At 49.2% G+C, this 15,815-nt stretch overlaps 1 protein-coding gene across 2 annotated transcripts; it reads left to right on the top strand.

Annotated features, from left to right (window-relative positions):
* The first annotated feature begins 3,160 nt into the window (after positions 1-3,160).
* Positions 3,161-13,830, top strand: TMEM54 (transmembrane protein 54). Of its 2 annotated transcripts, none has more exons than XM_032227117.1 (6): positions 3,161-3,754; positions 8,046-8,239; positions 8,862-8,921; positions 10,922-11,110; positions 11,395-11,529; positions 12,839-13,830. In XM_032227117.1, exons 1-6 carry the CDS (start codon positions 3,211-3,213, stop codon positions 12,929-12,931), a joined length of 1,215 nt encoding a protein of 404 aa, XP_032083008.1. In that variant the 5' UTR covers positions 3,161-3,210; the 3' UTR covers positions 12,932-13,830. The 2 variants fall into 2 exon arrangements, with proteins under 2 accessions (XP_032083008.1, XP_032083009.1); XM_032227118.1 differs by lacking the exon at positions 3,161-3,754 and adding an exon at positions 3,761-3,868.
* Positions 13,831-15,815: the final 1,985 nt, after the last annotated feature.

Below are 15,815 nucleotides of genomic sequence, written 5' to 3'. Positions count from 1 at the left end.
GTCAGATGCCTTCTTTGGACAGGGATCCAACAGGACCCTGGGGCTGGGTTGGGGCTAGGTGATCTGGGGCCTCTAGAGCAGGGGTGTCAAACTCGATTTCATGGAGGGCTGCATCAGGGTTGTTTTTTATCTCCGGGGGGGGGGGGGCATGGTCAGCTCGTTTTCACTCGTGTCGGGGGTGCCTGTGGTGGCCAAAGCGCTCTGCCAAAAGGCCTCCCGAGCTCCATTTTCGGCTGCGATGGCTTCCTGCAACCCTCTGTCAGCAAAAATGGAAGCTTGAGAGGGCCACCCACAGCCCCCTGAGCTCTGTTTTCCCTGGCAGAGGCACCACGGGGCTGTCCTTTGCTATTTCCAGGGCGGCCAGGCGGGCCAGGTCTAAGCACCTGTGGGCAGGATCCGGCCCCTGGGCCTTGAGTTTGACACCCCTGTTGTAGAGAGTTTGGAGGAATTAGAGGGCAACAGATTGCCTATTCCTCTTGCCTGGGATTCCCTGTTTTCAGATTTGGAGATTGGAATTGCCTAACAGGTTAACCCTGAAACTGTTGATATATTTGCCCAAACCAGTAACACCTTAGAGGCCTACAAAGGGAGGCACACAACATTCTAAGACAAAAACTGGATTTCAGTAAGCTGCAAGTGTTTTAACCTCATTTCATCGTAGTCTAGTAAGCTGTATGAATTCAGCTATAAGTAATACAAATATTTAAAATACATGAGCTCCTGACTTTCAGCTGCAGAAAGGAGGAATATTTCAGAAGGTTACATGAAATGCAAGAAGGGAAAAGATTTATGTTGTGGAACTATCATATAATGAGTACGTGCGTTGAGTTTCCACTTCTTTTTAAATACTTTGTGCTCCCTCCAAAAAGGGTAGGAATATGGAGCCAAGGAATCGGCCTTTGCTTTTTAACTCCCAGGTACTGCTAAATAGCATAAAATAAATGTTTGTTAGAAAGAGCAAAGAGTAAAGAGATGGTGCAACACTTTAGCAAGTTCTGAGGTCCCATTTTCTTCCCCCTTTTCTTTGTCCTGGAATAAGAGGGCATTGTTGCTCGTCCACTTCTTCAGTTAAACCTGTCATTACGAGGAGGACAAGCAAAGATATTGAAGGGAACCAAGAGGTGCAGTTCATTCTTTCAGAAGGATGCATATATTACAAAGTTTGAATGTTGAAAGTATCTTGTATATAAAGAAGAATTGTATGCTAGCATCTGCCTGCAGGGAGTTTGTGGAGGGTATTTCAAAACTTAATATTTCCATCTCAATACAGCAGAATATTACCATGTTTCCCCCAAAATACGACAGGGTCTTATTTTTTTTTTGTCCCACGAAATATGGCCTTGGGCTTATTAAAGGGGAGGGCTTATTGTTTTTGGGTTGCCGGGCGGCTGCTCCCTTGCAACCAGGCTCCCGAAGAGCTGGGCATAGCCTCAGGGTCGAATGGCTGTGTTGCGCTGCCGCAGTAGAAACACAGCAGCCATGAGGTGACCACGCTTGCGAGCAGCTGCCCGGCAACCTCCCTTTCCAGCTGTGCACAGGGCCACTGACCGACCTAGCGGTACCTGGAAAGCACCAAGCAACGCGGGCACCTTTGCCCCCACCTCGTTCCTGTGGTTTGGCACTTTCAGGATACCGCTAGGTCAGCGAATGGGTACTCTGCCTGCCCGGAGGGGGGGGGATTGTCCAGGGGGCTTATTTTCAGGGGAGGGTTGCTAATATTTTTGCCGACCCGAAAGGCTTTAGTTTCAGGGCAGGTCGTATTTTCGGGGAAACATGGTAGTAGCTTTGGTTTGAACTGGGAGGTCCTTTATACTCTCTGAGCTTGGTGGTTTCCTTGCAGATGTTTTATTACCCAAATTAAGTGACCATGCTAATGAAGCTTAGAGAGCACCAAGGACCCCTCACTACCATCACATCCCAAGTGGTACCAAGCCATTGGCTCTGAGCCCGAAGGCCCCAAGGCTGTGGACCCCCTGCTCAGAACAGGAATTCAATATCTGGACTCCAGAGAAGGAGTCATTCTCCCTGCCAGGCTGCTCTTCCTGCTAGGGAACTTTTCCTTCAGAATCTCTTTCTTCTAATTCAATTCATTACTCCGTGGTTCTATTCTGCAATGACCAGATCCCTTTTGAGGCCCTCCTTCGCTAGCTTCTCCTGCCACCAAACCATCACTGCTGCATGTTCTTGAACCCCACGGGGAATGTTCGATTGTCCTCGGCTTTTCAGTCCCTTCAAATGGAGCCCTCCAATGTCATCCCATTGCTTAATATCCTGTGCCTTCCTCCTGGCTCTGAAGAAGAAAGTGTTAAGGGAGAGGAGCTATGGATTTCCCGGAAGGAACTGGAAAAGGTTTGTCTCCCAAGAGATGCTGGGATAATTAAATTTCTTCTCCCATCTCCCTTTCAGGGGAAAGATCTGCCCATGGCTTTTGGCTCAAAAATAAATCAGTTGTCAATTCTGGGCACTACTGGGAAATCCCAGCACTGTAAAATAGGCTAGGAATTTTTTTAAATAAAATTGGAGGAAGAGAACAAACCTCTTGCATGCTGTTGACATAAAAAATTACATGGGGATCACCCTGAAGCTCAAGAGAGATTTTACTTTTAAAAGTACCCAGGAAGTTGTTCTTTTATATTATAAAATATGTTTTATAGATCAAGCAGATAAAATCTATTACAAAGTATATACAGCACTGTAAAAAAAAGCCTAAACCAGCAGTCATCAGCTGTTGGTCTGTGAGAAAATTTTGGTGGTCCGCAGAAAAATTATTTGCATTTTTATATTGCACTAAATACTATTTATATTTTTATATTTTTCATATTAGTGGTCTGTGGGATTTAAAATTATGAATTTAGTGGTCCCTTAGGTCCGAAAGGTTGGTGACCCCTGACCTAAACAATGGCATAGCAAACCATCAGGAACAGCAATAAAGTAGAAGTAACTACAGTATAAAATACCAATAGATGTTCTGAAAATAATCTCAATGGGCTGTTTGCATCCCGTCCCTCCACAGACCGGATGCCACTATTGCTGCCGGGGGCATCTGGAAAAGGACTCTGGCAAACAGCTGGGGCCTTTGGGACAAAAGACTGATTTCAACATCTGTCTGGATTTCCCCAGCCTTTGGCTCCTTCTCTTAGACGAAATGGCACCAACCAAGCTTGGCTAACTCCTGAAAGCTGTGGGTGGGGAGTCCTTGAAAGAATCTGGATGGGAGACCACCAGATCAGCCCAAGACCAGGAGCCAGATTCCAGAAAGATGCACCACAGGCGCAAAAGCTGCAGAGGAGGATCAGCCAAAAGGAAACTGGACTTTTTCACGCCTCCTATCTAACTCTCCTATCTAACCCCGGGGCTGCTGCTCCTCCTCCTCTTGCCTTTCTCAGCCTGGCAACTTTGATGCAAATCCCAGGATCCCCCAGAGAGCGAGGCTGGCATCTGCCTAGTGTAGAGTTGCCCCGGCTGAGGCTGGCTGGCTTCCCACGGCCCCCTTGGCCAAAAGCAGCCAGAGGGCTGACTCGGCAAACCGAGGCTCCGCAACGGCGGCTAAGGGGCTATTTGAGGGGCCGTTGCCAGGGCGCCTTCGCGCAAACGCCCATCGAAGCTGCGGCTTCCCCTGCCTGGACCCCAAATCCGCTCCCGGCCCGGCCCGGCCTCCTCTGCTTCCCCGCGGTCGCCTGCTCGCCTGGCCCGGGGCGCGCCCAGCACGGCGGCGGCGACAGGAGGGAGCGGCTGGGCCGGGTGTGGCCGGCAGGTGAGTCACGTCTGCCGCTCGCGGAGGCCGAAGGTGGAGCCGGGCCTTTTGTTCGGGGTCCGCCGGCCAAACAGGAAGGGGCGAAGGGCCGAAGGGCCGGAGCGGGAGGAGCAGGTACCCGAGTGCCGCGGAGCCGGGACAGGTGGCCGGGAGAGGCGCGCCGTTCTCGGGGCTCCTGCAACGGCGACGGCGCGGCCAGGCGGGGGTTGAGCGGCGCCCGTCCCAGTGGGGGTGGCCCGACTTCCGCACGGCCCCCAGGGGTCTCCTGGGTGAGGGGAGCCCCGCGGCGCCCGCTCCCTCCGGCCGAGGGGAGGCGGGAGGTGCGCGCCGCCGTTGGGGGGTGGGGGGCGGATCGGTCTTCCAGAGGTCTTTTCCGCGGGGCCCTCCCGGCCCCGGGGCTCTTCGGGAAAAACGGGCGCTGGGCGTGATTGGCATTCCGGCGGGGGAGGAAAGGGGCTGGAAATTGGGCAGACCCCTCTGTCTCTGTCTTTTAGCACATTAGGGGGAGTTTGAATGAGTATTTCCAAAATACATTTAGCTGGTCTTAAATTTGTAATTGGGAGATCATGCAGAGCAGGGGGACAAATGTAAGCGTTGCAATTAATATGAAAGGTTCTTATGCGTTAAACCCCAGGAGAGTGTTGGGAGAAAGTGGTTAGTTAATGGAAATGTTTGCTCTTTCAAAACAAAATTATCTTTATTTACTATTTTGGTTAACACCAAAAACTGCAAACAGCCTTTTCCAAATATGGTTATTTTTGTTGTAGTTATCTTTTTTAACACTTACTGGGAGCAATTCTGCTACAAACAACCTCTCCCTTAAAGGAATTTGCAGACAGGTCTATGCTTGATTTATTTAGTATAATTCTTTTCAATCCAATAATCCCCCCAATCCTGGGGGATTTCAATCTGCCTTCCATTGGCGAGACATTCCGAGTCAGCTTGGGAGTTCATGGCTTCCATGATGGCTATGGACCTAACTCAGTTAATTCAAGACCCCACCCATAATGGGGACACATGCTCGACCTGCTTTTTGTCTCTGGGCAAGGGGATGAATGATCTAGATTTAGGGGATATTTCTATCCAACCTTTGTCATGGTTGGATCATTTCCTCATCAGGCTTGACTTCCCTACTGCTACTCCTCACCGCAGGGAGGCGGAACCAACTAGATGGTTCCGCCCCAGGCGCCTGATGGATCCTGAAAGGTTCCTGATGGAGCTTGGGACTTTTCCTGAATCTCTTGCTCACAACTCGACCGAAGCCCTAATGGAAGCCTGGGATAGGGTGGCCACTGGGGCTTTGGATCGTGTTGTGCCTTTGCGGCCTCTGACCCAGTGTCGATCCCGGGTAGCTCCCAGGTTTACCGAGGAGCTCCGGGAGATGAAACGCCGGAAAAGATACCTAGAGAGTGGTTGGAGCACCAGCCGGTCCGAATCTCATCGAACACTAGTAAGAATTCATATTAAATCCTACTTAGTGGCGATAAAAGCGGCAAAACAGCAACATTTTTCCGCTCTTATCGTGTTCGCAGATAACTGCCCAGCCGCCCTGTTTAGGGTGACCCGCTTCTTACTTAACCAAGGAACTGGGAAAGACCCCTTGCAGGGTAGGGCTGAAGAATTTGTTCAGTATCTGCAGGATAAAATCGCTCAGATCCGGACAGGCTTGGACTCTGACTGGGTAGATTCGGGCGAGTCGATGGGGATGAATCTTGTGGAGACCATCTGGGATGAGTTTGACCCTGTGACTCCCGAGGGCATGGACAGGATTATGGGGAGACTCAGTGCTGCCACTTGTGTGCTGGACCCGTGTCCCTCTTGGTTAGTCTCGGCTTCCCGGGAGGTGACACGAGGCTGGCTCCAGGCGATTACCAACGCTTCATTGAGAGAGGGGTTCTTTCCCACCGCCTTGAAGGAGGTGGTGGTGAGGCCCCTCCTTAAGAAGCCTTCCCTGGACCCACCTTCTTTAGCCAACTATCGTCCGGTCTCCAACCTTCGCTTTGTAGCAAAGGTTGTTGAGAGTGCAATAGCATGTCAGCTTCCCCAGTTCCTGGATGAAGCTGTCTACCTGGATCTGTGTCAGTTGGGTTTCAGGCCCGGGTACAGCACGGAGACAGCATTGGTCGCGTTGGTCGATGATCTCTGGCGGGCGCGGGACAGGGGCTGCTCCTCTGTCCTGGTCCTATTAGACCTCTCAGTGGCTTTCAATACCATCGACCATGGTATCCTACTGCAACGACTTGGGGGGTTGGGAGTGGGGAGCACCGTTTTACGGTGGTTCTCCTCCTACCTGTCGGATCGGTCGCAGTTTGTGTTGACTGGAGGGCCAGGATCGACCCTGAGGTGCGTCACTTGTGGTGTGCCCCAGGGGTCGGTTCTCTCACCCATCCTGTTCAACATATATATGACACCACTGAGTGAGATCATCTGTGGTTTTGGGGTATGGTATTATTAATATGCTGATGATACCCAACTTTTCATCTCTACCCCAAACCACCCAAACGATGCCCTCGACGTGACATCCCGATGTCTGGAGGTTGTGCGGATCTGGATGGGGAGGAACAGGCTCAAGCTCAATCCCTCCAAGATGGAGTGGCTGTGGTTTCCGTCATCCCGTTTGTACATCTTGTTCCATCTTTGATGATAGGGGGAGAAATTTTAGCAATCTGGGCGTCCTCCTGGATACGCGGCTTAGTTTAGAAGAACACCTGATGGCCATGACCAGGGGGGCCTTTTACCAAGTTCGCCTGGTATGTCAGTTGCGCCCCTTCCTGCATCGGGATGCTCTGTGCACAGTTACTCATGCCCTCGTCCTTTCTCGCCTGGACTACTGTAACGCTCTCTACATGGGGCTGCCCTTGAAGAGCACCCAGAGGCTTCAACTGGTCCAGAATGCGGCTGCACGGGTTATCATGGGGGCACCTAGGTGCTCCCATGTTACACCCCTTTTAGGCGGCTTGCACTGGTTGCCGGTTGTCTTCCGGGTGTGATTCAAGGTACTAATTATGACCTTTAAAGCGCTCCATGGCTTAGGCCCAGGATGCCTGCAAGACCACCTACTGCTACCGGTAGCCTCCCACCGTCCAGTGCGATCCCACAGTGTTGGCCTTCTCAGGGTGCCATCGGCCAGACAGTGTCGGCTAGCGACCCCCAGGGGGAGAGCCTTCTCTGTGGGAGCGCCTTCCCTCTGGAATGAGCTGCCCCCGGAGCTTCATATAATCCCCGACCTCCGGTCATTCCGACGCACCCTAAAAAGTTGGTTTTTCCAGTAAGCCAGCCTGGCCTGAACAAAACAAAATAAATTATTGATCATTGTTAATTTTAATTCAATTTTTAAAAAAAATGTTATTGTCAATTCTAATTGGGTTTGTTTGGGATATTCTATTTAATTTTTTTTTTTACTTTTGTATTATATGTTTCTTTTAATGTTGTATGCCGCCCTGAGTCCTTGGGAGAAGGGCGGCATATAAATCTAATAAACCAAACCAAACCAATGTTTCTTGCATATTTCTCTCAGGGAACAACTCCTTTTCTCTGTACATCTAGCAGCATCAGAGCATTTACCATAGCTTGCTTTTTAAAGCTTACCCTAAATTGCATTTACAATTTTTTTTTTTTTTTGCTTTAATCAGTCTAAAATATTTGAAGTTCCCTGAAATTTGGCCAAATCATTTGTAACTAAGCTGAGAAGAGCAATCCTAGTATAAATTGTTAGGGGGGAAACATCTGGACAGCTTTCATTATACGACGTCCCTGCTTTTAATGTTTTTGGCACCTTTATTGACCCTTGGAAGCCCCCTCACATAACCCAGATTGCCTTAATCCATAGAGGAGCCTTTGGGGAGGGATTTTGACAAGTAAGTCCCGAGGTCCAAGTAAACTATGTTCATCAGATGATCTCTGTTGGTAGGTCCCCCTTCACTTTGCTCTCCAAGATCTGTGAGATGTGACTTTCCTCCAAAATATTTTCACCATGTTTCACCAACCCTTGGGATGATCATCTGAAAGTGAAATCCTCCTTGTAGCTGAGGTTGCTTCAGAAAAGAGTTAGGGAGGGAGGGAGGGAGGAGTCAGCAAATCTTTGAGAGTTGTGTGATGAGGAGCACCAGGGGGAGATGCTTCCCAGAGGGATAAGGTTGGCCCCTGCATTAGGATCAGAGATGCCTCTTGGATTTGACTCAGCAGGCCTGCTCTTGCTACCCAAAACTTCACATTGTGCAGTTTGTCTAGTTCTCTCCTCCTTTCTTGTGATGCAAAACTGTGTACTGGAACAAATATGTTTCTTTCTCAGATATGATTGACATCAGCAGCTCCCAGAAACTCTTGATGAAAACAGGACTCATACTGATTGTCATTGGTCACCTGAACTTCATTTCGGGAGCCCTGGTCAATGGGACAGTCTTGCGCCACATTGCCAACCCTCAAGATACCATTTCGTTGCAGTATGCCATTTCTAACATCATTTTGGCCATCTCGGCCATCTTGGTAGGTAGCTTGGTTTATACGATACAGAGGGATTGGTGGAAGGAACAACCAATCCATCTCCCCGTTCTGCTGCCTTGCAGAAGCAGGCTTGGCCCACAGGGTGTACCAGAGGCAAGCTCATTCTTCCCCCCAGATGATGCAGGGTCCCTGGATAAGTTAGCCTCCAATCAAAAATGTAAGATGTAAATAATTATCACTTTAACTGCCATACTTTGCTACTTTAAAGTCAGAAACAGAGCAAAAATCAGTTACTGGTTCTGATGGGCACCCACAAAATAAGTGCCGTCTGATCTTCTTTCTCTCTTAATGATAAAGTTGGGAATTGTGCCAAATGTGGTATTAATGCGTTGTGACTGAAGTTGGAATGATTCTGCAGTAGCAAAAGGCAAGCATAATTCTAAAGCTATTACCTTGCCAGAGATATCAAATTCCTTCGAATAATAGAACAATCACTTTAGATCTTGGAATCATCAAAACTAATTCCTGCAGAGCCATCAGCTGTTCTCAATTTGCTAGAATTCTATCTTGAAGACAACATCTGGAGCGGGGAATTGCATTGCTGTACTGTGATCTGTTGCTGCTGGTCTTTGCATGGGGTAATTTCCTGGTTTTCCCTTTACAGACAATAACCTGTGGAATAGCAGCTATTGTGCTTTCCAGATACCTGTCCCAAAAACCACTGGTAAGCAATCTTGTCCCTATGGCAATTTAGAGCAGAAATCCCTGCAGTCAGAAAATGAGCTAGGTTCCTGGATAAGAATTCTGTAATAGGCTAGACCCCCAACCGTTTGAAGGTTCTCTTGCTAATTCCGCTAGGAAAGAATGGATTAACCTTGAGCCTCATTTTTTTCTCCTTACCACACCTTCACTACACCCATAACCTGCTTATCTTCAGGGTCATCAGGCTCTTCACTCCCTGTCCCACCCAAGAGCATGCAATAACTCCATAAAATGATGCTTTAAGTAAACAGCTTTCCCAACTATGGAGGGCATTTGTGTAGTTCCCTTATAAATTTTTATTGGGTAGGAACCATAAGTGGGTCTTTGCATGTAGCTCTGCTTGGTTTATTTACTATATTTTGAAATGCCCAGTAAGGAGAGTTTTAGGCAGACTACAGAACTGTTTAATATAAATGCCTCTACAAATAGAATAAGAAAAACAATGAACTAAAATATAGGGAAGTCATATGGAAGATGTGCAATTATCTAACATCTATCTATGCAAATTATTTCCCTAACATGAAAATTCTAAATGCTGCTGTAGTGGAAAAAATTGCACAGAATTGTGTCACTTATATAAAAATGCACTAATTAGACTATCCAAAATGCAGATCAATATCTGGGAAGCATAAAAATCATCCTGAAAGGCTTCCTTCCATTCTGCAATAGTTTCCTTAAGAAACATTCAGTTTGCCATTATCCATGCTGGAAGAGCTTAAGTGCCATTTCTGACAGGATGATTGATTGATTGATTACATATATTATAGCTGCCTGCTCCAAAACTTTAGTTTGCTGGGGAACAATTTCTTCATTCTGTGAACATGAAGCCCTTTAGATCAAGGTTTCTTAGCCAATATGGGGGACAGCTCAAAATTGGTAAGATTGGAAAAAAAACTTGCTTTAAATGGTTTGGACACCAGTTCCCAGGTCTCCTTCCTTCCATTTGTGTTGGACTCCATTTCCTAGAATTTACAGTCCAAGGACTGTTGGAATCGAAACCCAAGACATTTGGGTGGTATCACATGTAACACCCTTTGAAATTCTCAAATGGCATTCATAATATTGCTTGCTTCTAGTTCACACATGAGATGGAATTGACTTCTCTTCCCCAAAGTTCAAGTGACTTCTGAATTATTCTGAGTTTGACCTCTGTCTATAGAAAGCCGTTTTGCCAGTTTCACCTAGGTATCTATCACTCTATGTTCCCTTCACAAACTCAACCCGAAATAAAGAAGCCATATTTTAACTCAGGCGCGTGCACAGTTTAGGCAAAAGGGAACTTCCGCATTGCAAACAAAGAAAAGAGCAAGGGAAACAGCTGAGGGGCAGCAATTCAATCTGCCACCACTGATCAGCTGGACTTCAGTTTAACCCAGGGGCAGGTGGGTGGGCGGGCCCACTTTTATGGAAACAGAGAACCGGTTTGCTCTCGGCTTGCAGTCAGCACTAATAGTTTGGCCAAACCAGTCCGAACCGGTAGGAACCCACCACTGTAACATAGTATGTTGTGTATTGTATGAATTTGGAAAGTTGCATTAATTTTGTGACGTTGCTAAGCTAATTGTTTTAACACTAAAGCAGAAAGGATTAAGGTTTTGTGTAATGAGTGAACCCATCCATTGTGTTTTGTAAGCTCTGGCCTGTGGCTTATCATCTTTTCTGAACCCTCCTGCTCCCTATATCTTTTGTGGCAGCCCCTGCCCTCTGGAAGGTTGGGAGGTTAGATGCCCTGTGAGATTGTTATTGTGAAGTGTTTATGTGTTTGTCCTCAGCAACCGTTGGTTATTCTGTTGTTATATTTTTCCTGTTGTTTCCTGATGACTTCCCAGAATTACATCTGGGAGATGGGAGAACTTATAAAACCAATGTAAGAATAAAATAAATAAATGTAACGGTTAGTGTGTGGTCTTGCTAGCCAAATGAGGATTCGCACCAGAGCTCCCAAGTTCTCTCTCTTTGCAGGCATGGGCTGTTTTCTCCCTCAGCATCAGCAGCAGCCTCCTCTCGCTTTTCTGCCTGGTGGGGCTGGCGGTGGCCATTGGCCTGACCTTTGCCAACAAGGGCCACGCCCTTTTGTCCCTCTGCACCTTTGCTGACATGGAGGTCATTCAGATCACCCACGAGTGTCCCTTCGACCCCACGCGGATCTATGTAAGTCTACCAAAAAGGACCCGGAGCTCCTGCTGTGGTGGGGAAGGGGTTTCTCTAGAACTGGGGGCTTCGTCTCCCTGAAGTGGCTCCCAGGGGAAAAGGCTCAGCAATACTTTGGGGGTGTCATTTTTGCACTGCAATTGGGTTGCTCAGCACCCTGGGGAGGATGGCTTATCCTTGGTGGCTGGAAGTTGGCCTGGGTGGGTGGCTCCATCAGTTGAGCCGTGGTTTCTACCTCTGAAAGTGGATGGACGTATTTCTGACCTTCCCTTCCCTCTCCTCAGAGTTCTGCCCTGGTCCTCTGGGGAATCTCCTTTCTCTTGGACTCTGTGGAGATCATCTTCAGCATCCGCTGCTTTCTTATCACTCTTACGATCCTGAACTTGAAGCTTTGTTGCAGGGAGAAGCGCAAGAAGAAGGTAAATCTTCCCCCCTGCCCCCCCGGAGAGTTGGAGGAGGACAGTTGGGGAAAAAGAAGAGAGGGCTTCCTAGGACCTACCGGATCTAGCCCAGGTCCTCCTCTGTGCTTTGGAGAAAGGTCTATTATATGCTTCCATTCCCTTCTTCCCCTTCGTAATACACAGCCAAATTGCCACATTCTGTTTATGGTCAAAGACTGGGTGGGGGCTTCCTCATGTTGAGACCCAGAGTAGTTCCCCAGAAGGCCTAATGCTGGGTTTCTGCAGGATCTGATTATGCATTTATCGGGCATTCTGGTTTAGATTTGAGCCTTTGAGGCTTTTGAATCATGGCTTAGTAATCAGGCCAGATTTAAATAATTGGTTGTTTGCAACCTACTCATCAGTTTGCATCTCATTAAATCTGGCCTTACCAAAAATACCTGTTGAAAACAAGCCAGCAACTCCACTGCTGCTGACTTGACTCAGCCAGACAGGTCAGCAGAGGAAGGACAGGGACCGGGCTCAGCCTTGTGGTCCTTCATGGTTAGGAGGGAAAGCAAAGGCTTCTAAAATACGCATCAGCTGAAACACCAAGACATGAATGAGGAGAGGCTGGCTTGACACCAATGGGGGGAGGGGTGTAGGTAGTCCTTGACTCACAACCACAATTGGCACCAGAGTTTCTGTGGCTAAGCAAGGTGGATGTTAGGTGGGTCAGGCTGGATTGTACAATCTTTCTGCTACAGTTGTTAAGCGAATCGCATTGTCTTTAAGTGGGTGCATCCTCCCCATTGGCTTTGCTTGTGAGAAGCCGATCGGGAAGGCCGCAAATGGGGATCACATGACCCTGGGAAGCTTCCGCCATTGGAAATGCAGGCTGGTTGCCAAATAGCCGAATTCTGACCTCAAGGCTGTATGGGTGCTGCAATAGTTGTTGAGTTGCAAGAGCTGGTTGTAAGTCACTTTTCTCGGTGATGGTGTTGTAACTTCAGTCGCTAAGTGAATGATTGTAAATTGGGGAGTGCTTCTGTGTCAACATTTGCAAGAGGGGGGCCCTGGACCCTCTTGTCATTTCAGTGCAATGCAGGGTGTCAGTTGCAGCACTGTGGCTGCGTCTTGCAGACTTTGATTCTGGATGCCGTTCATGTGCCCTGCGGGAGTCGTTAATGGGTAGGAGAGGCAAAGCTGCGGGTCATCTCCAAGTCCTACCTAGTACATTGGCTGGAGCCAATCCCCAGAGCCCACCCTAGATGCTTGTGTCCTGCAATGGGGTGGAAGGTAGGGGGTTGGCCTCCCTTTTGACTGATGGCACTGCCTTGCTTTAAAGATCTCGCTGGCGTTCGTCACCGCCCAGAGCAGAGACTCCCGCGAGGGACGGGATCTGCTGAGGATGGAGCGCTTGGGCGTTGTGCAGCTGTAGAGGCCAAGCGTGTCGCTCAGAAGAGCCTGGCAGGCGAAACCTTCACGGACTCTTCTGTGGCACCTTTCCGACCGTCCCTGGTCAGTGTCACCATCTGACTTCCCTGATCACTGGGAGGGCTGGAGCCTGCCAGGAGAAATGGCTGAGGTCTGCTGCCGCGGCTTCTACCAAGCAATGGACCGTCTTGTGTTTGTGCATTTCTCCAGCTCGTCCTCTGGGTGAGGTTTCTAGCTCTGACTTCTTCCTCTTTTATTCTGATGCACCCATATGCCTACCCTCATGTGCGACTCTCCTAGGATGGGCAGGCTGCAGGTTCCAGCATTACTGGAACATCTGGACGGAACCTGGTGTTCTCTTCAGTGGGGGGGGGGCAATGATGCTCTGGGTCATTCTCAGGAGCCAAGTTACCCAGAGTGATGGGAGCCTGATGGCCAGAGAAGAGACTCCAGCTGGGCCACTCAGGGGAAAGGACGGACTTCTCTGACATGTTGCTTTCACCAAGTTTGTATTTTGTTATCACAGCTTAAAACATGTAGTTGTTTCCATTGAAAACCATGGAAAATGGCCTTTAGATTATTGGTTTGTTGACAAAACTGCAAATCCTCCCTCACTTTGCTTATATCTGTAAATATGCAAATCTATTGAAATAATGGATTGGAGGGAGGGGCAATGGATCAACCAGCTGCAAAGGAGGCTGATTGGGGGGGTCTCAGCTGGCATCCTGAGGAATGGAGATGCCAGGCCAGTTTCAGCCCCAGAGGCTCCCTGGGGGGAGGGGGGAATGTTGGTCCAGCAATATACTCTCAGCCAACCTACCTCACAGGGTTGTTGTGGGGAATGCCAGGAGGATGGAGTATTGTTTTCTGCCTTAAACTCCTGGACCAAAGATGGAATAAAGATCTAACCAATTAATTGAAAGAACTGGCAGAGACCCGGCCCTTCCTTTCCTGCTGGCTTGTGAGTTCCTTCTCAGCTTCCCACTTTCTGTAGCTTGCAGGCCTTTCCCTCATTTGAGCTTCTGGGGTTCATTCACAGAGAACAGGCTGTCCATGTACGCTGCTGCTTGAAGAGCCAGGAGCCCAAATGCAGAGCTGCCTCTTGGATTGCAGCGCCTAGAATTCCAGCATCCTGGAAAAGCTTCTCTCATCAAGGGCTCCCGTTTGACCCAGAGGGGCATCATTTCTAGATGGCTTCATAAATTGCTGTGATGTTTCTCTCCAAACTGTGGTCCTCCCTATTACAGGTCCTGTCCTCTCGGCCATAGCGTGACGCTAGTAGTCCAAAAAACAGGGTGGGTGGGTAATGCATGGCTGGGGGGGCCCTTGTGAGTAAGAGAGCTGGCCAGCACCCAGAGAGCAGGGCCTTCCCCCACTTCTGCCAGATGGGAGGCCCGGGCTTTGGTGCCCTGCCTGCCCCCCTTGGCTTCAGGAAATGGGGAGGAGCTCAGTGGCTGAAAGGGGAGGGAGGGCAGGGGGCCTTGGCTGCTGGTGGGAAACTGGGCAGGGCCACTGGCTTTCTGCACCGTTCCTAAATTTCCCCTCCCCCCGGTCCATCCCCCACCTGAAGCCAGAAAATTCCACCTTGCATTTGGGCTTCTTGTGACTGGCAAGTGCTGTGAGAGGAGTGGGGCCTTTCCTCACCAGGAGCAGGATTTCCTGGGCAGCCATCACGGGTACCTGAGCCTGGGTGGGGTCAGGCTTTGACTGGATAGCTGTGGCCATCTGGGTTTCTGACCTCCCTACCTGATGGACAGCCTCTGCAGGAAGGCTAGAGTCTGAATGGGGGCCCACGGCTCCCCCAGTCTCCGTTCTGGATGTTCCTCTGGGAAGTGTTACCCTCAGCCTTGGCCCACCTTGCAGGGAGGTTGCAGCCAGGATACGATGCAGCTGGAGAGCTCTGGCTAGGCTAAAACCCTGCACGAACGTCTACATCCACCCCAGGAAGCTCACACTTGCACCCCCAGCCACCTTCCCTAAGAAGCAGGGAGAGGCGGGCAAAACCATTTAACCATCATGGGGTGGGGGGCACAAGTTACCACCCAGCAACATCCTGGCTTCTTTGGTCCCTCCCAAAGCAAGTGGCAATAAATCAGAGAATTTGGCTCTGTAATTTGGGAGGAAATGAACTTTGAGTGGACATCCAAGCACAAAAGAAATCTGCAAGCTGTGATTCTTTCGCGGCTGCGTTGGGATCGTTTTATAATGAAAAGCAGGTAAGACAATCAACAAATAATTCTACACATACATTTTTCACACCAAGCTCTGGTTGGCAGCTTCTGCATGCTGGTCTCTTCCCCCCTCTGGGCTCAGCCCCTCTGCTGCTCCCAAAGCTTTGGGGGTGCTCTGTTCCTTGGAGAGGGAGCTGGGCTATCGAATGCACCCTGGGTGAGATACGACCCCTCCTCCCCCTCTGCTGCAAACCAGAATCAAATGGGCTGGCAAGGGGGGGGGTCTGATGCGGCTGGGGCAGAAGGTGTATGTGTGTGGCTGTGACTCTGTGGAGGGGTCTGCTGTGGGCTGTGGAAAATGAGCTAAGGTCATTGGCATTAAATGGTACTGAATGTAGATCAAAGCTGGGCAGCAACAAAATATTTTGGACCTCTGGTGCTTCTCTGCTCCTGGGAAGGAAGGAAGGAAGGAAGGAAGGAAGGAAGGAAGGAAGGAAGGAAGGAAGGAAGGAGCAGAAGCAACAAAAAAAACCCCCCGAAAGCGCTTTTGACAGCTGCCCAGCCCTAAGGGTGCTTATCCAAATGATCCTCAGCATTACAGACTCTGCTTGGAAATGCCAGAGCTGCTCCACTGAGGGCCTCCTAAACAATGCAAAGCAGAGACATGTACTTCGTATACATAACTGATCTGGCTTAGTGGCATTTTAATAATTTATT

Source organism: Thamnophis elegans, chromosome 12, assembly GCF_009769535.1.
Source record: "Thamnophis elegans isolate rThaEle1 chromosome 12, rThaEle1.pri, whole genome shotgun sequence".
Classification (NCBI taxonomy): Eukaryota; Metazoa; Chordata; class Lepidosauria; order Squamata; family Colubridae; genus Thamnophis; species Thamnophis elegans.
This window is presented reverse-complemented; position numbering and strand designations above follow the sequence as displayed.

Coding starts and splice junctions, on each gene's coding strand:
- TMEM54 (XM_032227117.1), top strand. CDS start 3,211: ATGGGAGACCACCAGATCAGCCCAAGACCAGGAGCCAGATTCCAGAAA. Junction 8,240..8,861: donor TGGCCATCTCGGCCATCTTG/GTAGGTAGCTTG, acceptor TTCCCTTTACAG/ACAATAACCTGTGGAATAGC. Junction 8,922..10,921: donor ACCTGTCCCAAAAACCACTG/GTAAGCAATCTT, acceptor CTCTCTTTGCAG/GCATGGGCTGTTTTCTCCCT.